The sequence below is a fragment of the Carassius carassius genome, chromosome 7 (assembly GCF_963082965.1).
Source record: "Carassius carassius chromosome 7, fCarCar2.1, whole genome shotgun sequence".
Lineage (NCBI taxonomy): Eukaryota > Metazoa > Chordata > Actinopteri > Cypriniformes > Cyprinidae > Carassius > Carassius carassius.
In genome coordinates, this window is record NC_081761.1 from 30,048,425 (window position 1) to 30,076,424 (window position 28,000).

The 28,000-nt window shown below is 35.6% G+C and overlaps 1 protein-coding gene across 2 annotated transcripts; it reads right to left on the reverse strand.

The window, feature by feature from the left end:
* Positions 1–75: 75 nt before the first annotated feature.
* On the reverse strand, positions 76–27,995 carry LOC132143886 (E3 ubiquitin-protein ligase DTX4-like). 2 transcript variants are annotated; one of them, XR_009434292.1, is made up of 9 exons: positions 27,753–27,995; positions 14,030–15,065; positions 7,754–7,818; positions 7,483–7,644; positions 7,119–7,180; positions 5,568–5,888; positions 5,325–5,414; positions 1,094–1,866; positions 76–991 (listed from the first exon to the last, which is right to left on the reverse strand). XR_009434292.1 is itself a non-coding variant. In XM_059554492.1 (8 exons), the coding sequence occupies exons 1-8, from the start codon at positions 27,958–27,960 to the stop codon at positions 1,639–1,641; spliced, it is 2,172 nt and encodes a 723-aa protein (XP_059410475.1). In that variant the 5' UTR covers positions 27,961–27,995; the 3' UTR covers positions 76–1,638. The 2 variants fall into 2 exon arrangements, 1 of the variants encoding a protein (XP_059410475.1); XM_059554492.1 differs by having other exon boundaries at positions 76–1,866.
* Between the last annotated feature and the right edge of the window lie 5 nt (positions 27,996–28,000).

The window sequence follows — 28,000 nt, forward strand, 5'->3', positions numbered from 1 at the left end:
TTTTTTATTATTATTTTCATGTACAGGTATTATCCATTTGTCAAAAAGTCCCCCCCCCCATCACAATTTTTTATTTATTTTTACTTGATAAGTTGGTCGACTTCAAAGCTACCCCCACCTCCCACCCACCCAACTTCATATGAACTAAAATAGCATTTGTTGTGTAGACAGGCAAAAACAAACCAAAAAACAGTTGAGGCTCATTTTTAAGTATAACATTTCTCAGTATGAAACATTCTTGAAACAAAATAAACTAAGAAAATATAAGAAAACATTCATATAAAAAAGAAATACAAACAGAAATGCATGAAGACAATTATGCAGATGAGTAACACCGTACCTCTGTGTTGTGGATGCATAGCATACACTCTTATATTTAATCAAGCACAAATGCAAACATACACATGTTGCACGGGCTCACACGTGCACACATACCAAACAATGGCACATTCTTAGAAGTATATCATTATAAACAGGTCAATAATTGACCTAACATACAGACTGGCCTAAAAACAGGATACAAGGACAGTAAAGAACAGTTGAAAAGAGCTATAACATTTTATGCAAAATCCTTGAGTTTGCAAAATTCATTTTGGCAAACTATTACTAAACAGACCCTTAGGGATCATTAAACTACCCATCTTTCTAGCCATGAAGTGCTTGCTATTCCTTCTTCCATCTCACTGTCTAAATTAATTTGCTTATATCTTTCTTCTGTGTTAAAGCTGAACATATTTAATGCTGAAAGTGGAGTAAAACAGCACTTCTTAGCTTAAACCACCAAATTGGTTTTCTGTACCGTGAAAATGTGATATTCTTCAATCTATAACTATTAGATGCAATAGAGACATCTTTTACCTCAATGAGCAAATAAAGTACTCAAATTATCGGAGGAAGAACAATTAGTTAGTTTTCTCATGCTTCATATAAACCAGAATAAATGAATTCAATGCTTCCATAAAAGTGATTTTCAATTAATATTAAAATCCTGCTCTATTTTGATTAATCAAAACTCTGAATCTTATGCACACGATATCATCCGTACAAAAACAGTATTCTCAATACATAAAAACAAGGAATGATGTTGTATGACAATACAAATCATAATACAAGCATTCATATGCACTAAACTATACTTTGGAGTTCTAGTAAACAGATTGAGAGTAAGTAATCCAGTTAGAGGTACCAGAGTTGACTAAATACACCCACACTTACAACGGTTTAAGATAACTTACACAAACTCACACAGCAACATCGCTTTAGCAGTTAAAACACGTCAGTGCTGCTTCAATAACCTGCATGTCCTTAGTCTTTCTATTCCCTCAATTTTCTACCTCACAAGTGCTTTCCACCTCCCATTCTTGCTTTTCACACTTTCCTTTTTCTTTCAAACCTATCTTTCACCTTTTACCAAATATCGTTCTCATGTTAGTTGTTACTTCATGCCCTAATTTGTATTGAGATTAGGATACTTGCTGACTTTACCTCATTCACGTAGTTATTTGTACCATTTGGTCACATTGTTTTATATCAGAGTCCTTTTTTATATGAATTCATATGTATATCTGAGCTCAAATGCACTCCTAGAACATCTAGTACCATTTTTTTTTCACTGCCATCAGGCACATCCCGTCTTCTTCACAGTAGCTGTTCCTCATCTTCAGTGATGCCCTGGGCTTTAAGCTCGTCTAGTACATTGTCAATATAGGCAGAATCTGGATAGCCATGTCCAGTAAGATTGGAGCCAAATTCTGTCTTGTGATGGATCTCGTTCCAGATGACAGTGTCTGACTCTCCTGTGGTGCTGGAGGTGCCCACTGAGAAGATCAGCCGTCGATCCCACGCCACCAATAACAGCCTTAATGCCTAAGAAACAGATAACACTGATATCATTGCAACAATAATAATTAAAACTACAATAAATCTAAATGTGTTCTCAGATCCTCTTTGGTAAATTTGGTGGATAGATGTGCTGGCAACACACACACACACACACACACACACACACACACACACACACATATATATATTAGGGATGCACCGAAATGAAAATTCTTGGCCGAAACCGAAAACCGAAAAAGAGAAAACTAAGACCGAAAACTGAAACTGAAACACCGAAAGAAATTATGCCAATTATTAGTCCCATTGCATTTATTGCTATGACCGTGTACTAACTTTACTAAAATTAAGACATTGCAATTGCATAAATTAATATTAGTTTCAAAGATAATTACAATTACATAAATTATTTAAAAAAAACAAAAATGCATAATTACAAATTATGCAAATATTTATTAAGCACATTGCAACAATGCACAGTATAGAATAAAATTCAAACTAAAAATTTATCCCACTCATGTGTATATTAAATAATAATGTACAGGCCTACTGGCCTGCAGAAAGGTTTTTAAAATGAACTGTTGTCTCATAAAAACAAAGTGCATTTAGGTGAAGTGCATTTGAAATTTTTCTCTGTAGGACTAGAAAGTGCATTACTTCTCCAGTAGGCAAGACTGTTATCACTTCTGGGGATGGGGACTTCAGACAGATAACCATCTAGCTGTTGAGCAGTTGAGCTTGTCATCTGCCTGACATTTGAGAAATATTTGAGAGAGTCTATTTAAATAGGGCCAAGCAGAAAACTAGCAGAAATATGGCTACAATCTGATATTATGTATGTATGTGTGTGTGTGTGTGTATATATATATATATATATATATATATACACACACACATATGTGTGGATCATTTCTCATGCGTGCTGCTTTATTTCCGCATCCAAGTAATGGTCTTTATAACACGGATCAAGCACATTCGCGATGAAGTGCAGAGGATCCGAAAAGATCTCAGTGAGACGTGTGCTAACAGACTCTATAAGACTGTACTTTTCTTTGTTTTCACTTCGTGGTCCGTCTTAATCTCTTTGTTAGGGGACGCTTTAGTGCTGCGAATAAAGGAATAAGAAGAGAGAGAATGTTCTCACTGGTGTGAAGTGAATGTCGCGGGGAGCTCGTGGTCTGCGCTATACAGGTGCCATAGGGCAGGTGCACGTGCAGGTCGCGGTTTCTGTTTGCGTCATCACAACATTTCGGCCGTGTTGTTTCAGTGATAAAAGTCTATTTCGGTGGCCGAATATTCGGTGCATCGCTAATATATGTATATATGTATGTATATATATATATATATATATATATATATATATATATATATATTAGTGCTGTCAATCGATTAAAAACTTTAACTAGATTAATCACACATTTTTTCTGTGATTAATCGCAATTAATCGCAATAAAAAAAGAAATGTTTTTGTACGTTTTTAATATATTTTTTAATGTAATAATTTCACAGTTAATCAAATTAATGTAGAAACAACATAAAGACAGTATATTTTAAATACTTGTGTAAATGGCATCTTTTTATGAATGAAGGCCAATTATTACTGATATTAATACAGCTACTGATTTTTTCGTATTTTTTTACATTTATTATTAGGCTTCAAAAATATAACCGTTTTTAATTTAAGTAAACTTAAAACAATGCTAACATAAACCCATAATAAATGTCATGTTTACTCCTGCCCTTCCTGTCTTAACAGTTAGGAAATATACAGAAATTTAATAAAGTTATCAAAGTTATATGCAGTCTGCACTGCATAAACTATAAATTAAATAGTTAATCCTTATTAAAGCTACAAAAGTTATTTAGTCAAGAGCAGCGAGTCATTTTCTCTGTTCCCTTTGTTCTTTAACTTTACTGACAGAAAGCTTTATTGGCTGCTGTCCCTTTAAGAGCAGACAGACATGCGGATCTATGGATCTCGCCTCATTCTCTCACAACTCTTTTTGTTCATTTTAGACTTTATATAAATCATTTAAGATTGCTCTTATGAGGATAATCGACAAAACTGTTAATGTTTATTATTAGTTCAAGCGCTTAAGAGAACTGGATTCTGGCGCCCTGTCTATGCATTGTGTGTGTGTGTGTGTGTGTGTACGTGTGTACAGTATGTGTCACATAAGGGCATTCACAGACAGCGCATTCTCTTTTGTCTTGCCGTGCTTGAAATGTTTAAAAGCATTTAAATGAATAAGAGCGTGATCATATAATGTAAGGCTAGCCAACGGATGGCAGAAAATACGGATGCTTCGTTAATTGCGTTAAATATTTTGACACATTAAACCAGACAAAAATTCATCGCATGCGTTAACGTGTTAACGTTGACAGCACTGATATATATATATGTGTGTGTGTGTATATATATGTATATAAATGTGTGTGTGTACATATTCATATATTCAATGTAATTATTATATATTATTTATATATATTATATATATTATATATTATATTATGCATTAAATTGAACTACAGTGAGAAACATATACATTGACACAAAAGTTTTCTATTTCAAACAAATGCGGTTCTTTGAACTTTCAATTAATCAAAGAATCCTGAAAAAAATAATAATATACGTCATGACGAGGGAAAACATATATAAGTCGCACTGGACTATAAGTCGCATTTATGTAGAACCAAGAACCAAGAGAAAACATTACCATCTACAGCTGCAAGAGGGCGCTCTATGTTTTCAGTGTAGACTACAAGAGCACTGAGCAGCATAGAGCGCCCTCTCGCGGCTGTAGACGGTAATGTTTTCTCTTGGTTCATGTCAAATTAATTTTGATAAATAAGTCGCACCTGACTATAAGTCGCAGGACCAGCCACACTATGAAAAGAAGTGCGACTTATAGTCCAAAAAATACGGTGTATATATATATATATACATATATATATACATATATATATATATATACATATATATATATATATACATATATATATATATATACATATATATATATATATACATATATATATATACATATATATATATATATATATATATATATATATATATATATATATATATATATATATATATATATATATATATATACGGTTTCTAAAAAAAAATATTGAACAGCAAAACTGTTTTCAACATTAAAATTAGCATATTAGAATCATTTCTGAAGAATCGTGACACACTGAAGACTAGAATAATGGCTTCTGAAAATATAGCTTTGATAAAAAAACAGCATACATATTAAAATATATATATATATTATATACATATATATTATACATACATATTAAAATATATTATATATTATCTATATATATATATATATATATAAAGTAGAAATGGTTTGTGCTAATATTTCTTGGTGATCATAAAATACTTAAAAAAAAAAAAAAAAAAAAAAAAAAAAAAAAAAAAACTTTAGAGTAGTTTTGAACAGGCACTGTACGGTAGGAGGACTTACCTTGCGTCCTTTTTCACTGTCTGGAAGATAGCAGTGACGGGGAAATCCCCTAGCTGTAAAAGGCTTCTCTGGATTTGGATGCTCAGGACCCTTGAGAGAGACAGCAGAGGAGATACTCTATTAAATATAATAATAATTGTGGAGTCCAAGTGTAAAAGCAAAACCAAGATGCGCTGAAAATGGACTAGAATCTAAGCATCTTTAATAGAACACAACTTCATAAACCATATGATATATCTATACCTGTATCCCTGGCGGTATGTTGTAGATGATGCGAACGGTTTTGCAGTCTGGGTGTCCTGGAAGTGAGTGCGGGATGACATGGTACTCCATCTTACCGGGTGGCTGGTTGCCTGTCTTTACTCCATATATTGTCTTGCACGTGGGACACTGCAGGCTGCCATCTTTGTTGCCATTGTTGTACATGGCCACTAGGCACTGCAGGTGATAAAGATGCCCACATTGTGTCAGTCTTCCAACCGACTCTGCACGCAAAACACTTGCTACACCAGGACCCTTATACCCCGAGGGACCCCCTAGAGCCTCCATACAGATAGTACAATCCTAAAAAGGAAATACACAATTTTAATGCAATATAAAATATGATTTTTTTTTGAAAATATTAATATAATGTATGCATGCAGGTGAAGTAGTATGTACTATAGATCTAATTTTCAATATATTGTTGAGCGATAATATATTTTCCATTTTTCAACAATATGCAGTTGAGATTGCAATATAGTATGTATCTGGGTAAGGATGGATAGACTTAATAGTAGTTGTATCATTTGTTAATTAATTTGTTACCTGGTAATATGGAAAATTATGCAACCTGTACGGTTTTGTTAAATTTGATATCATTTTGTATTAATCGATGAATGATGTAAGGTAACTTTTATTATCATATGTATTATTTGCTTTAATAAAAAGTGTTCTTTAAACGATCTAACTATCTGCTTCATTAGTATGATTGAGTTATTTTGATGTGCTAAAAGACCAACAGAAAAATATGTGTAGCTGACAGTGAGACGAGAAGTATTATTTCAAAGTTCGCACATGCTCGCTTATAAGAAAATGATTTGCATTAAATACTTCGAAACACACCCAGGGGACATAGTTACAGTAGATACATAGTAAAATACCTTAAATGGACACATATGTTGAAAATGTGTTATGATTGGATAGAAGCATCTGGATTTGATTAGGCTATAAACGCTGAGTCAACATATTTCTCCTGGTCACACTCTGCAGCCATGACTGTAACGACTGTATGACTTTTCTTGCAAGAAAATAAACTTTTAAGAGACTTATGTCTCATAACTACACTGAAATGGAAAATTGCCAAGACAATGACAAATGAATTTGCACCAAAATACTCTAGAAATATACTGCACAGTAAAATCCTAACCAATCTTATTTTTAGAGTCTTAACTAGGCACAATTACATGGTTAGTTGCATCTTACTATATGCATGTAATATGTGCGTGTATATGCAGAATTTCATGTTTATTTTGTACAACTTGAGAGAAATGTAGAAAGAAAAATAAGTTTATAATTTAAATAATTTAATATATATATTATATATAATATAATTTAAATAATTTCTTTAAAAAATGAATGTGCGTTTGAAAAAGACACCAACTTTTGATGTCTCTTCATGTTTTCCAGGAGGATTGGTTAATACAGGTCTACAATGGTACTTGGCCTGTGTGTACACTTTACTGCCAGCTTGGATTTGCTGCCAGGTTTAGATTACATAAAGATTAAGGAAACAAAGTAACAATGATGTCTTACTTCTTCTGGTGGATTCCTGACCTTCTGAAAGTACCTTTTTACCACTTCCTCAGGTGTTCTGCCTGGAAAACAAATCACTTATGTTTAGTATGCAGAGATTTCAAAGTTCATTTGGTGTGTATATAAATCTGGTGAATGGCAATCGATGGTGACAGCTGGTAGTGATTAGTGGCTTCAGCATTCATATTTCAGTGGTTTCCTCGAGAATAAATCTGTTATACCACTTTCGCCACTATCGTGTATGGTTGGCATGAATTTATAAAGTGCAAACTCATTAAGGACTTTGGTCATCACTTCTGCAGTAGCAACTTTCAGAAACAAAATCATGTAGCATCTATACGTACAAAAACTCATGCATTCTTACCTTTGCGTGCTTGTTTTTTGGTGGACTTGCGGCAACACTTCCCAATGCCAGGAATTGGTCTTATGTCACTCTTGCTGACAGGAGGGGGATGAAGAACTAGTTTTGGTGGACGGGTCAAACATACAGGTAGTCCTGCTGCGCTCATCAGAATACCGGTAATACCTGCAAAGCATCATAAATGCGTATGTTTTAATAAAGAATGTGAATTATGTTAGGTACAATCAATTTGTCATTTCTGAAAATGTTTTAGGAATGTGTCTTATTTTCCTACCAGCTAAAGCCGGATGGACAGGGCTGGAGCCATTAAGATTAAGAGTCACTGGTACTGTCGGTACCCTGAGAGAGAGAGAGAGAGAGAGAGAGAGAGAGAGAGAGAGAGAGAGAAAAGAAGATCTGTAAGGCCAATGGACACACTGACTGTATTACTTAATGTTCTCCTATACTGCCAGAATCCAACTCTCACCAAAGCAACATATCTGAAACTAAAAACTTAAAAACTTGCAATATCTTTAGCTCTTGAAGCTGAAGATTTTTTAGTTCATGGGTGTTGCAATATACTGTGATATTTCAAATCTAAAATACGGATATTGTGTTAACGCTACACATTTGATAATGTACAGCGCAAGTAACTTGTATCTGGTTGATACTCCAACATAGTAGGTGGCAGTATTGCCTTATTGGTTGCCACCCTGCATACATTTTTTGTAAACTTACACACACACTCATATTTTGAGTGTATTTCTTTGGCCGTACAAGAGAAAACACGAAATAAAGTTAAAGATGAATTTGACTTTTATTTAAATTCAAAATTTCTAGGACACAGATATTCCACCAATTTCTTCATTACCAAGAATTTTCCCAGCAAACTATTTAATTTCTAGAGTAGGACATGCAGTTCTTGTTCAATGACTAACATGCACATAAAGCACTGTTCTGCCTCCAACATCAACAGTTATATGACACTTAACTTAAAAAGTGCATTTTGACACTTCGGCTAAGTATCAAATGACTATTTACTACAGTGGGCGGCAGTGGCTCAGTGGTTCATGTAGGTTGTCTACAAACCGGAAGGTTGGTGGTTCGATCCCCGGCTCCACCTGACCAAGTGTCGAGGTGTCCTTAAACAAGACACCTAACCCCAGCTGCTCCCGACGAGCTGGATGGCGCCTTGAATGGCTGACACCGCAGTCGGTGTGTGAATGAGTGTGTGAATGGGTGAATGTGAGGCAAATTGTAAAGCGCTTTGGATGGCCATGTGGTCTGTTGAAAGCGCTATATAAATGCAGTCCATTTACCATTTACTACAACCCGAATTCCGGAAAAGTTGGGACATTTTTTAAATTTTAATAAAATGAAAACTAAAGGAACTTCAAATCACATGAGCCAACATTTTATTCACAATAGAACATAGATAACGTAGCAAATGTTTAAACTGGGAAATTTTACACTTTTATCCACTTAATTAGCTCATTTAAAATTTAATGCCTGCTACAGGTCTCAAAAAAGTTGGCACGGGGGCAACAAATGGCTAAAAAAGCAAGCAGTTTTGAAAAGATTCAGCTGGGAGAACATCTAGTGATTAATTAAGTTAATTGATATCAGGTCTGTAACATGATTAGCTATAAAAGCTTTGTCTTAGAGAAGCAGAGTCTCTCAGAAGTAAAGATGGGCAGAGGCTCTCCAATCTGTGAAAGACTGCGTAAAAAAATTGTGGAAAACTTTAAAAACAATGTTCCTCAACGTCAAATTGCAAAGGCTTTGCAAATCTCATCATCTACAGTGCATAACATCATCAAAAGATTCAGAGAAACTGGAGAAATCTCTGTGCGTAAGGGACAAGGCCGGAGACCTTTATTGGATGCCCGTGGTCTTCGGGCTTTTAGACGACACTGCATCACTCATCGGCATGATTGTGTCAATGACATTACTAAATGGGCCCAGGAATACTTTCAGAAACCACTGTCGGTAAACACAATCCGCCGTGCCATCAGCAGATGCCAACTAAAGCTCTATCATGCAAAAAGGAAGCCATATGTGAACATGGTCCAGAAGCGCCGTCGTGTCCTGTGGGCCAAGGCTCATTTAAAATGGACTATTTCAAAGTGGAATAGTGTTTTATGGTCAGACGAGTCCAAATTTGACATTCTTGTTGGAAATCACGGACGCCGTGTCCTCCGGGCTAAAGAGGAGTGAGACCTTCCAGCATGTTATCAGCGTTCAGTTCAAAAGCCAGCATCTCTGATGGTATGGGGGTGCATAAGTGCATACGGTATGGGCAGCTTGCATGTTTTGGAAGGCTCTGTGAATGCTGAAAGGTATATAAAGGTTTTAGAGCAACATATGCTTCCCTCCAAACAACGTCTATTTCGGGGAAGGCCTTGTTTATTTCAGCAGGACAATGCAAAACCACATACTGCAGCTATAACAACAGCATGGCTTCGTCGTAGAAGAGTCCGGGTGCTAACCTGGCCTGCCTGCAGTCCAGATCTTTCACCTATAGAGAACATTTGGCGCATCATTAAACGAAAAATACGTCAAAGACGACCACGAACTCTTCAGCAGCTGGAAATCTATATAAGGCAAGAATGGGACCAAATTCCAACAGGCAAAACTCCAGCAACTCATAGCCTCAATGCCCAGACGTCTTCAAACTGTTTTGAAAAGAAAAGGAGATGCTACACCATGGTAAACATGCCCCGTCCCAACTATTTTGAGACCTGTAGCAGAAATCAAAATTGAAATGAGCTCCTTTTGTGCATAACATTGTAAACTTTCTCAGTTTAAACATTTGCTACGTTATCTATGTTCTATTGTGAATAAAATATTGGCTCATGTGATTTGAAAGTCTTTTAGTTTTCATTTTATTAAAATTTAAAAAACGTCCCAACTTTTCCGGAATTCGGGTTGTATGATATAAGCACATTTTTGGTCAAATCAGTGTGAAAAATGAGGAACAAAGTACCAAACACATCTCACAGCTCGTTCTGCTGTCAAAAAAAAAAAAAAAAATGTACAAAGCAACATATCTGAAACTAAAAACTTAAAAACTTGGAATATCTTTAGCTCTTGAAGCTGAAGATTTTTTAGTTCATGGGTGTTGCAATATACTGTGATATTTCAAATCTAAAATACTGATATTGCGTTAACGCTACACATTTGATAATGTACAGCGCAAGTAACTGGTATCTGGTTGATACTCCAACATAGTAGGTGGCAGTATTGCCTTATTGGTTGCCACCCTGCATACATTTTTTGTAAACTTACACACACACTCATATTTTGAGTGTATTTCTTTGGCCGTATAAGAGAAAACACGAAATAAAGTTAAAGATGAATTTGACTTTTATTTAAATTCAAAATTTCTAGGACACAGATATTCCACCAATTTCTTCATTACCAAGAATTTTCCCAGCAAACTATTTAATTTCTAGAGTAGGACATGCAGTTCTTGTTCAATGACTAACATGCACATAAAGCACTGTTCTGCCTCCAACATCAACAGTTATATGACACTTAACTTAAAAAGTGCATTTTGACACTTCGGCTAAGTATCAAATGACTATTTACTATGATATAAGCACATTTTTGGTCAAATCAGTGTGAAAAATGAGGAACAAAGTACCAAACACATCTCACAGCTCGTTCTGCTGTCAAAAAAAATAAAAAATGTACAAAGCAACTCTAATGTAAAGCCCTTTTACTTCCCTTTTTACACACTCAAGGTTCTTTTATGCAGTGTTTTTTACGCTTATTTTTTTATCTCCTTTTACTGCAGTCTGTTAGTTGCTAGTCTTAAAAAAAACTGTGTATATGAATGTAGAAGCTGTTTCTGATATACACTTACAAATGCACATGAACACGCTTTAAAAGTCAGAAAACATCAAATATTTTGAGATTAACAGTCAATGGTTAACTCCTAAGTCAACAAGCGTTGAATCCAATTTCCCTTTGACTTTACAACAGAATAAAATAAATCAGGGAGAAACTTTAGCTAAAGATCTATAGAAGCATATTCTACACAAAATTCTTATTCGCCTTTGCATAATGCAAAATGCATTATTTGGAATTACATCTGAAATGGTAAATTTCAAGTTTAACAGTCTATTTAGACATTTTATGACATTTTATTGTCAACAGGTGCATAGATGACCTAAATAGCAATGCCTCCGTTTATGGTTACATTTCCTCATTGTCATGCTCCCTTCCTTCCGAAACTCAAATAACAATACTTTGCTGATGCCAACAAAGGATACTATGTCAGATGACATAGAAACAAATAATTGTGATGTCACGATTAGGGACGGGAGAATCTGAAATCAACAACTTCACACAGTACCATTTATGAAAAATGGCACTACAAAAAAAAAAAAAAGAAACAGGCTTTTGACACTGATAAATTTATTTGTTAACTGCCACATTATTTCTCTAGAATAGAAGTTCTGTTTGCCACACACTTTATTTGCAGCATGATGTTATTCACACGAAAGCGAAAACTGAACCAAATATACTGAAGTGGTTAAGCGGTAAAGGAAGGACTTGTTGCATGTTTGTTCAAAATGATGACAGATTAGCTAACAAATTATAATTGGCTAAAACCCTTTTGGCCAATCATAAACACTGCAGCAGTAGTTGTTATTTATATACCTGTTTTGTTTTCCATTGAAATAATATAAGTGCCTAGCATTGGAGGGGCGATGACTGTTTGGGTAAGGCCAATGGGGAAGCTTTTGACCTTCACTGACCCTTGATCCTTCCTTTACAACAGAATCGTTGCTTTGTTTTCGCTCAAACACATGCTCAACAACTGCTGCTCTATGCCTCCAGATGGCTTTACGTCTTAAACAGAACAAACTATTAGAAAGAGCACCAGACTCACACCGTGTTCTCACACATGAATGTAACGCCTGTGTTTGATGATTTAATTTGTATCTGATTTATAATCTAGCCTTGGTACCATTTTTAATAATATATCGTCCAGCTGTCTTTAGCATTTAACATCATAATTAGCCACCTGGCTGTATTCACACAGTTTATTCTCAAACTTCAATCCACTCAAGCAACATCCCAAACCCCCATCACCAAATGTCATGTCTACTAATGCTTCAGGAAACAATGGGACACAATGGTTACAACAGTCAACGTCGAAACCCTTTTCTCGTCACCCCAAATCCTTCCTAACATAGACATGCACACACACTCTGCTATGTCGAATGATTCAGTGAGAGAGCATTGTGTTGCTAATGCAGACCAGCCCATGTCTTGTAAACAAAGGTTGCTGCAGAAACCCAGTGTGAACATGAAATCTCGACTGAGAGCTGCGGGAAAAGCCAGAGAAACAGCAATAGACATAAAGGGGGAGAGGAGGGAACGAATAAGACCATTCTGTCCCCAAATGGTCATCAAACAGAGCAGACATGGATGATTTAGCAGTGTGAGAAATGTGAGAAACACACTCCCACACAGAGGAAGAGTAAAACACAAGAACACACTAAAACATGAGCTGAACTCACACCTATTAACACTATACTATATTATACATACTGGTCATTTTAGTCAGCAAAGTCTGTTTCCTAAAGTTCACATGTAAAGTAACCACAGGTTAATATTCTTTGGCTATTGTCTGGTTGTCAGTAGAACATGTCGATAGCACCTGGAAAGTGCTAAATTTGTTAATTATGAACAGTTTATTGTTTTATTAGCAATATTTTTTATTAAACTGTGCTTGTACCTTTCTTTAAACTAGACACCACCAACATTTTATATTTGGTTATCTAATGCAGTGACATTCGTACATCACATTAAGTGTGGCATAAATATCCAAATAGTATATAATATCATCTGCAAACAACATTAGTATATTATTATGGCAAGATCTATAATAATATACATATACACTACTGTTAAAGTTTGAGGTTAAAAAGATAAACTGCATTTATTTGAAATAGAAATCTTTCATAACATTGTAAAATGTCATAAAAGTCACTCAAGATCAATTTAATGCAACCTAGCTAAATAATCATTTAAATGTTTTGAAAGAATACAGTAAAAACAGAAACACTGTGAAATAGTATTAGAAAAAGTTATATGAACTTGTATTTGAATATATTTTAAAATGTAATTTATTTCTGTGAGGTAGAGCGGAATGTTTAGAAATTTCAGCACAAACAAACCAGTCTTCAGCATCACATGACTTTCAAGAGTCATTTTTTATATGCTGATGTGTGTTGACATTTCTTATTATTATTGAAAACCTATTTGTCCACCTTGAAAATTGTTGTGCTGCTTAAAGTTTTTTGGAAACCATGATTTTTCAAGATTTGTTTTCATTAGAGCCTTTATTTGAAACTACTTTTTTTTTTTTGGAAATGTCTTTGTCACTTTTGATCAGTTAAATCCATTCTTGCTTAATGTAAGTATGCATTTCTTCCAAAAAAAAAAACAAACAAACAAAAAAGATGTACTGACCCTAACCTTTTGAACGATATTGCATGATAAAATAAACTATAATGTGTACTGGGAGAAACTGAAAGAAAATGGCTTATCTCACCCAGAAGCAATAAGGGCCCGTGACTGTGCCACAGCAATTCTCTGCAAAGCAGGACGACTAAGCCCTGTCAGACTGGCACGGGTTGGCAGAGGGGCAGCACAGGCAGCAGAGCGTTGAGAAGGCAACGATGATGAAGATGATGTCAAATCTGTGGATGATGAGGGACTGGTTGATGTGTTAATAAGCATGGCGGTTGGCACAAATGTTGCAGAAGACGAAGAGCTTGGAGCGGATGAAGGCTGCTGATTCGGCGATGGCAGAGTTGGAGGCGATGGGCGGCTGGAGGAGACTGAGAGATTGGCTGTGCCCGATGTGAGAAGAGACAATGACTGATCAAAACCAGCAGATTTCTTGGCTACTTCCGAGCATTTTAAAGACGTGCCATGTGGTAGTGTAGAATAGGAGTTTAAAACAGACATGGACGCAGAGGAGGATGGAAGTTTCCCAAAGTTGGATCTAGGACTGTTTGGCTTTGTTGCACGTCCCAGTGTCTGTGATGAGGTGCCATTTGCCTTTACACTCAACACCAGCATGCACTGCTGGCAGGCACATGGCTGTCCGGAAGGAGCAAGGGATGATATCGAAAGCGTCCCTCTTGGGTAAACCGCACTTCCTTTTCTACTCAAGGTAGATCCAGAAACACCTACCCCAAGAAGTGCCCCAGTTGAGCCCCCACCTGATGCAAGTCCTTTAGCAATGCCTCCAGACCCTGAGCCTGTACCCCAAGCCTGTGAGGTTTTAGGCAGTGGCCCAGAGACTAGTGGGTAAACCATGTCTGGGCGTCTCTGGATGCGCCGCTGCCGCTGTGTTTGCCTGTTAATCTGGGTCATGGTCTGGAAGTCCACAAAGTAGGAAAAGCCCATCGATGTCAGGTCCAGCCAGGGTTGCTGTCGATCCCATGCCACTTGCAAGGCAATGATCACCTCCATGTCATAGGTCGTCCAGGAACCTGCGTCATTTTCCCACTCCCATATCCAACCTTGGCCTGGTGCTGAGGTGGGGTCATAGAAACTCAGTCGAACTGGTCTTAATGTACCTGAGAAGGTAAAGCGGTAGGGTTATAAATCAATTATAATAAAGTAGATGTAATCTACCAGTTATAGGGACTGCGTACTTGTTTTAATGTTAAGAAAGAAATTCATGAACATCTGGGACAGCATGAGGGTGAGTAATTGATGAGAGATTCATGAGTAATTGAGTTCATTTTTGGGTGGAGTAGGCAATCCCTTTCAATAAAGTGTTTTCTTACAAGAGAGGCAGCCTGTCAACATGTTATGCATTTTATTTCTATTTGATCATCAGTAGCCTTAATTCTTCTTCTTTTATAAGTGTCAGAACAATACTGGATCAAAGACACCCAAGTGGTATTATAGAAGGGAACAGGAGGATAATAATTGCACAATGTCTTCAATGTAAGCATTCAATTCTCCATTATATGCAGTGAATGCCTATTGTTGTGTTTTGTGCATGATTACATTTAAACCAATTCATCAGAACAGAAATGGCTTTAAACTCTTTGTAGATCAGATCAGGATCTGGAGGGTTTAGGGTAAGAATTCTTCAATCTAACTAGGGCAATATGTGCAACATCCAGTTAACTAATGCAGAAAACCCTTTTAAAGGGATACTCCACCCCAAAATGAAATTTTTTTCATTAATCACTTAACCTCATGAATATTCCATCTGCCATCAGTGGTTCAACCGTTACGTTATGAAGTGACGAAAATACTTTTTGTATGCGAAGAAAACAATAATAAACGACTATATATGGTGATGCGTTATTTTTGTTTTCTTCGCATAGAAAAAGTATTCTCATCGCTTCATAAAATTCAGATAGAACCTCTATTGGCAGATGGACTATTCTTTTCCTGACTATGACAGTGCAATTTACAGTCAATAGGAAAGTCATAAGCCTCCCGGATTTCATCCAAAATATCATAAATTGTGTCCCAAAGACGAACAAAGCTTTTATGGGTTTGAAACGACATGGGGGTAAGTGATTTATGACAAAATTTTCATTTTGGGGTGGAGTATCCCTTTAAGAATTTATGACAAAGTGCTGGGACACACAAAGAGTAAGCAAAACCCCATCTGAATAAACAGATTGGAGCATAAAGCAAAGAGCCGCTGAACACAAAAGACCCACTGAGGCATGAACTTTAGCACAAGAGGAGAACTAGGAATATACTGAGTTTTAGAAGCAATAAAACCAGTAAAACAACATTTTCTCTTTTTAACAACAAGATACACCGATTAGATCTTCAAACAGTACAAAACACTAATCAAGTACACATACTACATTTTAAAAAATCTGTCATCTTATGTCAGTTTTACACATTGCAAGATTTTGCAGATATAATGCAACTTCAGTCAAATTATAAAAGGCACGTTCCAGAAAGTACAGCAAGACATCAATATGCTTTGATCACCCTTCATTGTGTCTGAACTCACTTAACCAGCTCTGTGCCTCAATCACAGTCATTCCCTTTCAGCCATTGTACCTAAATGAAACAATGTCTTTTGGGATAACAGATGAATGCCATGCTTTTTTCTGTTGCTGTTTACGAGAAGTCATTTCACTGAATTACAGTCAAGTTAATGACAAACACATGCATTATGGGTTCATGTGGTATTTAACTGCATATGAGCAGCACATACGCTTCGCTGGGGCACTCAAATTATGTATCTCAGTGGCTGCTTTTAGAAAAAGTGTAAAAAAAAATTTTAAGAAGTCTCTTATGTTCACAAAGACTGCTTTTAATTAAATGCTTTAAAAAAACGATTTTTGTGAAATATTACAATTTAAATTATATTAAGATTAAAACAATTTATAATTGTTTTTATTCCTGTAATGGTAAGGCTTAGTTTTTAGCAGTCATTACTCCAGTCTTCAGTATCACATGAGCCTTCAGAAATTATTGTCATTAATTAAGTTAATCAACAAGTTTTAATAAAATGTCTAAAGTGAACTATCATAATGAAGTGTTACCTAATCAATAATCAAACAACAGTAGTATTTTTGTGGAAGCCATCATTCAATGATGAATAGAAAATTAAAAACAGCTACATTTATTTTAAATAGAAATCTTTCACAAGATTATAAAATGTCATAAAAGTCACTTAAGATCAATTTAATGCAACCTAGTTAAATAATCATTTAAATTTCTTGTAAAAAATAAAATAAAATATCCCAAACTATCTGCATGTGCTTTTCCATCAAATTTATTCCAAAAAAGGACTTAATGAAATGTGACAAATTTTGTGAATTAATCAGATTATGCTACTATTAATGTAATTTTAGTTTTTCAACCCCACCTGCGCTGTAAGCAACATGGCATGACACTCTCATAAGGCTCTCATAAGGCTCTCAACAAGGCGGTCCACAACGCATTATAAACGGACACTAGACCGTTGTCATATTTTTCTACAAAGACACATTTTACAATGCTATGGATAGGTTTTTTTTTAAGTTCAATATTTCCTACAGTCTAATGCAAAAAAAAAAACTCTCATCACATACATCAGTAAATAAAAGAAATGATGCGCTGATCGTGACGAATTGAAATCATGCTATTTAATACTACATGCCTCAGTTCAATAGAGTCTGTCCTGTGCCTCCTCTCAACACTGAAGTACATCAACAGATGGCCATGTCCAGTTTCACATGCCAATCATACTGCCTGCACTTAAAGTGTGCAAGCTTGTGCTAGTATGTGAGTGGAGAAGGCTGTGCTACAGCAGATCATTAACTGTGACATAGGGTTAAAGATCCCAGGACCTTTTCTGCAGCACAAAGCCCTACAGCAGGTGTACAGGGACTGTCCATCTGTTCCATTGTTGCTGGCCATCTTCAAAAGTAACAACTTAATTCCCTCTTCTACATGCATGCACCACTTTTACTATGCAATAAGAAGCTACTTTTTTATGTCTTTATCTTAATACATGGTTTTATTTAAAAAAGGAGCTTTACATACAACCTTATCAGAGCTAATGATAATGACCTGTATTGTTATACATTTATGTAGTCTTGATTTGGTTGTGTAGTGGTTTTACATTTAAAAGGGTTGTAAATCTAGTTCAAGTAAATATTAGCATGACATAGTAAACTTTTATCACGTAATTTCACAACAACAAAATGTGGCTAGTAAAAATGCTGTGTGGCTAGTAACCTTGGAAAACAACTAGTCACATTGGCTGAGCAAAAAAGTTAATGTCAAGCCCTGTATATATATATATATATATATATATATATATATACATACATATATTCTTTGTATTACAGCAAAGCAGTTAGACTGGAAAAGCCTCCTTTAGAGAGATTCATGTCGATCCGCATCATTATGTTTTCGTCGTGGTACATGCAATTATTAAATAATATTCTAGAATGGGGAACATTGTTAACTGTGACTGTGATTCTGGTGTAAAAAAGTCTACTCTACTATATTCAAAATGCATTGAGGAGGCCCACAGAAAGAATCGGGGTCACCTCGCACCACAGGGGGTGTCCCACAACCCATTGGGCTTAAGCAAAACTGAGGCACACAAAGGATCCTTATAGCATGAATCCAATGGAAAAAGAGAGTTAGAGTTGTAGATAAAGAGGCCATAAACTATTTATAAAATGATTTTCAGCACTGAAAATTATAAACTGTTGCTTGCAGCTCAAGCAACACAAGCAGAAAGCTCCAGAACTGCATTTACATTTATTCATTTAGCAGACGCTTTTATCCAAAGCGACTAACAATTGAAGAAATACAACAACAATTCATCATAAAGAGACAAATAAACACAGGAAGAGTTTGAAATGCAAAGTCGCAGACATGGTTCAGATTAGAAAAAGCAAGACAGGGAGGGATTATGAAAGAGAAAGCTTCTCAACACATTTTAAACGTGTTGAAAAGCTCACCAAGACTGCATTTAACTGTAATATTGTGAAATATTCTGACAATTTAAAACAAAACAACTGCTTTCTATTTTATGGTTTTTAAAATGTAATTTATTACTTGTGATTATGTTTGTTTTTTCTTCATAAATTGTCATTCAAAACTTTGGAGTATAATTAAAAAAAAAAAAAAAACATTTATTCAACAAGAACGCTTTAAATTGTTTACAAATAACAGTAAAGCTATTTCTGATGTTATAAAAGATTTCTTTTTAAAATAAATGTTGTTCTTTTAAACTGAAAAAAGGTATCAGTTTGTCTGTATTTAAAAAACAAAATAATAAAATTGATCACCAATCATTACTTATAAATAAATAAAACTAATGACACTGAATACTCAAGTAATGGCTGCTGAAAATTTATTTTGGTCAGCACAGAAATAAATAACATTTTATTGTACAATATTACACTTTTAATAATATATTATGTTGCCATTGCTGTTATTACTAAACAAAAAAATGCAGCACTGGTAAGCATGAGACACTCCTTTCAAAAACATTTTAAAAATCTTTATTACCGGTATTATTTGTCTGGTAGTGTATGTGTGTTCATGGGAGGGAATGATATCAACAGAAATGATTCACAGAATGGTCAGCCTGAAAGAAATTATTTCAGCTCAACCATGTGAGAGTCACTGGATGAGGAGAAACACAATCCTGCCCTGTGTGTGTGTGTGTGTGTTATACTAATCTCCAGTCTGCAATGGAAAACAGAATAACTGACGGCACCCCAGGGGCCCAGAGTCGATGAAACTACACACTAGCCTGTTGCACAATAACAACCACTCCCCTTTTCTTCCCCCCTCAATCAATCTTTATAGTTTCGTTCTTTCACATGGAAGTGCACTCATTTCCCTGGGTAGTCCTGTAAGGAACTTCACTCTCTGTGTACGTGTGTCTGAGCAAGTTACTTTGCAGGTTTTAAAGGCAAGTCTTGACAAGCGATTAAGGTTGCAAATATCACTAACCTCATCTTAGTTTGGTAGCAAAAAATTACATGAGAAAAGCCTGCATTTCAAAACTACATTTTTTGGGGGGAGCTCCCTGGGTGTGTGTATCTGTAAAGCATTATTCTCAATAGGCTTGTGTGGTTATGATTGTCCTTGTGCACTTGATAACCACCAATGCACTTTATCCACAGGGATAAATAGGCGGTTTTGGCCCAAGATTGCGAGTCATTTTGTATAACCTTTTAAAACAACAGCTGCCTAGGCAGACAGTGGATTTATTTAATGTCGCACTTCTTAACTCAAATAAGTGCATACATACAAGAGTGTTAAAAATATGCTGGTGAAGCTGTGAAAATAACACATCAAAACCACTGAATGCAGACTGCAAGAGTATGTTTACTACAGAGCTTAGATGTGCTTTTGAGTTATAAATCCTTAATGATATGTTTGTCACTCACTTTTTATCTGTTTTCAACAAATCTATTAGACACTTAACTCTAAAGACGTTTTAACAATTATTCCATAAAACTAACAGTTATCTGTTACTAATACATGTATTTTAAATTACTCAATGACTAGTCTTTTCTTTAGTTTCACCAAGAGATCCGAGCACTGATTCCTTTGCTACTAGTCATAGTTCCAAAAGAGTACATTCTTACCACTTGATTCAAATGAACAATGTATTACGACTGTTGCTGGATTCTATTCAAATTCTATTCATACGATTCAATCACTTATGTATGGAAGCTTGGCTCCATCACGGAATTAAAAAAGTGACTATTTAACAATTCGGACTTCTTCGTTCTTGCAGTTCTGATGTTACATCTAAGTCTGACCTTTTTTCTCTGACTCAGAATTGCATGAACAAAAGTCAGGATGTTAACTTGCAATTCTTAGAAGAAAAGTATGAATTGTGAGATATAGACTGGCAATTGGCGTTGAGAAATATAAATCAATAAATCTCACAACTGCGAGAAACAAAATCCAAACTGTAAAATACAAAGTAGCAGTTAGCCTACCTTGTTTTACTTTTTTTCGTGTTAGAGACAGGCTTTCTTATTTAAAGCTTGGTTAGGTTACTAGTAACCAGAGGTGGAAAGTAACGAATTACATTTACTCGCGTTACTGTAATTGAGTAGCTTTTTTGTGTACCTCTACTTTTTTAAGTATTTTTTTTATCTGTAATTTTACTTTTACTTAAGTATATTTTGTTTGAAGTATTGTACTTCGCTACATTTTAAAACACATTAATTACTGAGTAAAAAAAAAATCGCTCCCTGGAAGCTATGTCAGTAAATAATGGGCAGGAGGGCAAACTGGCGCTAAAATCACAAGAAAGATGCAGACGTAGTGGTGCAGACACCGCTGAAAACGAAACCCCGTCATATTCTGAAGTTGAACTCAAGGAAATGAAGTGAACCCCTGCCCATATTTATACTCTATTAGGCCTAAAAAAAAAATTGTTTGGTTCCGGTTTCCGACCGACCCTGTCAATTTATGTGCGACCCAAATTTATTTTATGAGACTGGGGAAGAACGGTCTTTCACACATCGTTAATTAAATTACAGTTTCCTTTAAATGCTGTTTTACACTTAAGTAATCCGTTAAAAACCATTAAGTATTGCATCAAAACCCTTTAACTGTCAATTCCTAAAGTGAGCTATAACTTAAGGTTTGGAAATCGTAACATTAAGAGAAACACGGGGGGAGGGGGGAGTCAACAATATATCGCGGAACAGAGAGGGCACTGACAACATGCTGACAGACAGGACATTAACATTACCAGCTTACTTTTAATATGAATTTGGTTATTTAACCTTTCAAATGTGGTCATTTTTTAAAGAAATGTAAACAATAAATACCGTTTTGTGGCTCTTGAATGTGTCGAACAGATCGCTGTAAGTTAGATCATCAGTTAAAACTAACTGATCGTCTCTTGCTTCTAGTTAATTTATAGCATCAAAATCAAATAAACCACATAAATGAACATAACAAAGAATGTTGTTTGACTACAAAAAGATGTCTGTACACTCCGTTTTTCAAGTTCAAATCCTCCATGTTAATCTACTATGAGATCGCCTGTCAAACTCCCGCGAAGGCTTTTTGTGTGTGTGTGTGCGTTTTGCGTGTCTATGGCAACAACACTTTAAACGGGAATACAGAATTACTGTCGTAAAAGTACCGGTACACACATTTAAAATCAGCGCGCGCGTGTGTGTGTGTGTGTGTGTGTGTGTAAAACTGCCACTGGAGAAAAAAATAAAATATAAAAAAATAAATAAATCCCTACCGACCAATGACCTCAACTGACAACCAACCGGAACCAAACTTTTTTTTTTTTAGGCCTTATGCTGTGTATGCTGTGCTTGCCTAGGGAGACCAAACTAGCAGTTTATAAAATCTCGACAAGACATCAACCCCACGTAAGCATATAGAGGTGAGCTAAATAATTGCGTCATTGAATTGGTGGTTAAAATGATGCTTTGACATTTTAGCAAGAGGTTTTGCACAAATTAGCCCAAAAGACTGGTGCGGAGTGTGCCATATATATCGTCTGCGATAATATCATAATTGTTGTTTTAATGATGTACGCGCGCATTTAGAGTGTTCTTTCACTGTGTGATTCAGTCTGTTGAAATGCATTTAGAATGAAATCAATCAAAATCATTTAGAATCAAAATCACACAAAGAATGCTGTCTTTTCCTCTAAAAATCATAATCACACACACACACACACACACACACACACACACACATACATATATATATATATATATATATATATATATATATATATATATATATATAGATCAGTGGGGATTTCTTTAAGACTGCAAGGGAAGCTCAGCTTCCCCTCTAATGTAAAAAAAAAAACCAACGGTCAAATATGTACTATTGTGTATTATGTATTGTGTTAATCAGCTACATGTCGGCTGACTCGATTTTCTTCTCATACATTCCCGTAGCGTCACAGTGCATTTCCCTGTTGAAGCCGAGCGTCCATTGACTTCAATGGGGCTGCTTTGAACAGTTTTTTTCAGTGCTCCGAAGCTAGACGGTCATTGGATAAATGCTGCGATTATGTCCCGCCCACGGACGCTCAGCGTCTCTGGAGGTGAATGAAGACTGGGCTTCCGCGTGATGATTGGAGGATCTGTCGATCTCCTTTTGACTGACAGCCGTCTGCACCATAAGAAGTCGGTGAAGCTGTTTCACGCTCAGTCCCATGATCGCGGATTTCTCAAGTGTATTCGAAAGACAAACTGCGGCAATATTTCTTGATATTTGTAAAATGCAGAACCACCACAAAATTGAATTGGTAACTAAGACAGATTGGAAATGTGCGCTCACACACACACACACACTATAGCCATCTAGTGGTTAAAGTGATTTATTACAATTTTTAAACTGAATTTCCCCAAAAATGGGCAAAAATCTTACATTAAACCTTATAAAATTATCCATGGTATCCCCATGTATGAAAGTTAGAAATCTGGGTCTTTTATGAAGTGAATTTTACCTGAAATGCTTTTTTCTTTTTTTGTAAAAAAAAAAAGCCTATTTAAATAAATATTTATTTATTTATAGAAATGTAAAAGATTTAAATCCTCCAAAAACTGTACAAAGTTTAGTAAAAACATAAATGAACAGAGTAAAATTATATTTGTAAAAAATTTAAATATTTTACTATTACAAAATGAAATGTTATTGTCTGGGGTCAAAAAGACCCCGAGTGTCATTACAAATGAAGACCATCAGAGGGTTATAATGTAGGCCGAAAATGAGCTTCCCCTCTTTGAAAGACCAGCAGCCGCCACTGATATATATATATATATATATATATATATATATATATATATATATATATATATATATTTATTTTTTTTATTTTTTTTACAACAGGACAGTAAACTAAGAGACTTGCGTTTTAGACACCATATTGCCGGTTTTTGCTCTATTTCTACAACAAAAATTTATTCCAAACACAGCCACCAAAGCAAAATTTTGCATCTCTGAGCAACATGACAGTGTTTCGTTTCTGAATGAATCAACCGTTTAAATTATTTGGTTCAATCGCAATGACTCACTTATTAACAGTGACTTGCTGACACATACTGGCCATTTTAATTTCACATTTAAAGTATCTTTTGATTTTTTTTTTTTTTATAATTAAGTTTTTATAATTTCAAATGAGTATTCAACATTTTATGTCTGGCATATCAAAACATTATTCATGCATTTGTAACTGCAGGTTAAATGCATTCTTGTCCTGCACTAAACAGTGTGTAAATACATCTAAATACCACGTCCGATGAAGCTTTTGCATTTCCTCTGCATTAAAAGATGAGTTTGTTGATACTGAATTGCCTGGTAACAGCCCAAATGTTTTATTATTCTAAATAACTGATTCCTTTAATTAAAAACAACTAGTTTGAGATTAATAGACCTATCCCAGGGGTGTTAAACTCAGTTCCTGGAGGGCCATAGCCATAGTTTAGTTCTAACCCTGCTCCAGCACACATATCATGTAGTTTTCAAATAAACCTAAATGATTAGATTAGCTGGATCAGGTGTGTTTAATTAGGGTTAAATCTAAACTGTGCAGGACTGTGGCCCTCCAGGAACTGAGTTTGACAACCTTGGCCTGTCCCATTTTTGACTCCCTCCCACTGTTAAAATGTAACTAAGTAATTTTACTCTGAGTAAATTTTAAAAGAGCTACTTTTTACTTTTACTTGAGTTGATTTTTTTAGACTGGTACTTTTACTTGTACTTAAGTAAAATTTCATTAATGTAATGGTACTTTTACTTGAGTAGAATATGTTTGTACTCTTTCCACCTCTGCTAGTAACTATTTCAATAGTTATTAGAATTGAATCCAGCTTTCCTGGTACCTGCTACTAGTTTCCACTCCCAAATGTTACTAACAATATTTACAGGATCTTACTGGTTAACCCAAAATGCAAGGACTACTCATAATTGCTCATTGTTCAATTAAAAATTTCAATATAATACATTTAAAAATGTTACTAATAACAACTGTTACTTGCCTGGGATAGTGATTAGCAAGCACTGATATTTATTGAATGCTTAATAAAGGTATTTCAATTTTTTACTACTGATAAATAAATATGCGTATAAAATGTAACCCTGGACCACAAAACCAGTCATAAGGGTCCATTTTTGGAAATTGAGATTTATGACTACATAGCCTAAGCTTTCCAATGAAGTAGAGCTGAAACAACGAATCGATTTAATCGATAAAAATCGATTATTAAAATAGTTGCCAACTAATTTAGTCATCGATTCGTTGCTAAATAACTTTTATTTGCCGTAAGCGCCTCATTTCGTGCATATTTCAAATCTGCGGTGACCAAAGTGTGGCAGTAATGAGCCACCGGAGGTTTTACTCAGCCAGTACAGCAGGAGAAGTAGCGAATAGCCAATAGCTGGCCTCGTTTTATGTCACGTGCTTCCCGAACAGCGTCTCTGCAGCATTTAGCGGGATATGGGAGACTGGGAGTACTTTACTTTGAGCCTTCAAAAAAGAAGAGTAACCTGTAAACTCTGCACTACTGAACTGTTTAAGGGGACGTTCACATATCGCGTCTTTTGCGCGCTCAAGTTCGTTATTTCCAACACCGCACCGCATCGAGTTAAAAACATCTCAACTTTTCAGAATGCTGCAAGCGCATCGCGGGTCATGTGACAAGAACTAACCAATCAGCTTCATCCTTTCCCGTAACAACGTTAAAAGCTCAGTCAAGATGAAAGGAACAGCTGATCATAGTTGTATATGGATTTCCATTTTGAAATAAATTTAGTAGCAGAGCTACTGCAAGCGATTTTTTGAGCTGCAAATCCATTTATCCTTTGCTGAAATTTCCGCGTCTTCAAGGAGAGAGCACGTCATGGTTGCTTAGCAAAGGCAGACGCCTCAGGGGATCTTCTGCACGAGCGCTTTGGAAAGGAGGAGAAAGCGGCGCGCCTAGCGTTTTCCACGCGTTTTTAGGCACGATATGTGAACGGCCCCTAAGACTTTTATTTGTGCAGATTCTCCAGTACAATGTTGTTTGCAAATGTTTAGTCGTAAAAGCTGATAACATTGCTGTTTAACAGTTAACATTTAAAGCTTTACAAACATGTTCTGTGATCAGTTTTGTCGTTTAACAGTTCAAAATTCAGCCGTGCAGCCTAATTATGACTGAATGAGAGAGGTAAATGTTTAAAGATATTTGAAATGCACTTTTTTTCTAAGTATTCACTGCTCTTTTTCACACAGCAGGTTTTTTGTGTGTGACTGTCCAATTTTTTTTTCTGGACAACCTTCTGATGGATTTTACTTTAAATTGTGAGTTCCATTCAGGTTTCATGCCACTGGCACTTTATTCGAAGGATTGTTTACAATTTCACAGCAAAAGCTATAAAGCTGTTTCCCAGTAAATAATAAAATACAATGCACTGCAATTTTATTCTGTTTTATCCTTATTCTTCGTGAAAATATGTTCTGAAAGATTCCTTAATAAGCTTCGTTCGGGATGTTAAACTACTTTAGGAGCTCTAAGGACTGCCATGGTGAAAACATTATTTTAAATCTCCTTGTGAAATTTGCTAGAGTATGGGTCAGTGTTCTGATTGCAGAAGAGTTCGACAAAGGATTACTAACACAATAAAACAACTCCAGGTATATTTTTGATTAGGCTATGACAGTGCAAAATGGTTAAAATCTCTTAAAAATCTATGCTGAAGGATAAAGACCATTTATTAATAATTTACTTGGGGAAAAAATGGGAAAAACTAAAATATAAGTACATAAACCGATTAATCGTAAAAATAATCGACAGATTAATCGATTATCAAAATAATCGTTAGTTGCAGCCCTACACTGAAGTATGGTTTGTTAGGATAGGACAATATTTGGCTGAGATACTACTATTTAAAAAATCTGTAATCTGAGGATACATAACAAAAAACGCATATTACCAAACTAAGTTTTGATGTATTTACGGTACACTGTAAAAAATTACTGTTAACGGTAAAAAAAAACTGTGAAAATGCTACAGTACAAACCTGTTAAATGGTTAACGGTAATTTTCTAATTTCGTAAACTGACATTCCCAGAATTCTATTTTTGTTTGAATTTGATGTTATTTCTTTGAAATAACTGTTTCTTCTTATTTTTTTCTTATCTGTTATGTTTATTAGGGTTGTATGTTACATATAAGGTTGTTAAATTAATGTTTATTGTATATTTCGGTTTAATGAGTCTCACCATGATGGTGTTTAGTACTTGTGTGAATGACACTGTGCACCTTCTATGGGTCTTATTATTTAAAAGCTGCTTGTGATGGGCTTTGTTTCTTCACATGAGTTTCTCATCACCACCTGCTTTTGGTGTTTATCAGTTTGTTACAAAGGTAAAAAAAACTGATTTCAGTACTTCAATAAATTGGTATATTCACATTATATCAGTTAAATTACGGTATTAAACTGTACATTTAAGGTAAACCCGCTAAACCTATAACAGAGTTACCGTATTTTTTACAGTTTACCTCTGGCAACCTATAGCTGCCAGGGGTTTTTTTTCAGTACATTTAAAATTATCTTCATGGAACATGATCTTTATAACATCCTAATAGCATAAAAGATAAATCAATCATTTTGACCCATACCATGTATTTTGGGCTACTGATACAAATATACTCATACTACTTAAGACTTATAATAACATAACACAATTCTCAATTAGATCGTTATAAAGAATCAATGTAAAAGTGGCTTGCCACAGGAAAGTTAACGTTAGAGTGCTGCGCTGCTGATCTTCATCTTACCGGTGTCCTGTCTGAACTGATGCATGGAGTGCAGATCGATGATGTAGGGCGACAGGCGGCTGTCAGCTCGGCCTAAAACGACGCTGCCGCCGCGGGGATCGCTTCTTATCACCTCCTCGATGTGGTGAGACACGGCCGGGCTGTACGGCCGCCAGCGCCCGTGCTCGTTCAGCCATTCCCAGACGACCACGGCGGAGGCCAGCAACATCGTGTCCCTACAAGTACAATAGAAAAACTAGTTACGCATC

Excerpts from the sequence above, each read along its gene's own strand:
- LOC132143886 (XM_059554492.1), bottom strand. The coding sequence starts at position 27,960 with ATGTTGCTGGCCTCCGCCGTGGTCGTCTGGGAATGGCTGAACGAGCAC. Across the intron at positions 15,066-27,752 it reads TCAGTTCAGACAGGACACCG|GTACATTAAGACCAGTTCGA; the intron begins GTAAGATGAAGA and ends TTACCTTCTCAG. Across the intron at positions 1,867-5,324 it reads ACAGTGAAAAAGGACGCAAG|GCATTAAGGCTGTTATTGGT; the intron begins GTAAGTCCTCCT and ends TCTGTTTCTTAG.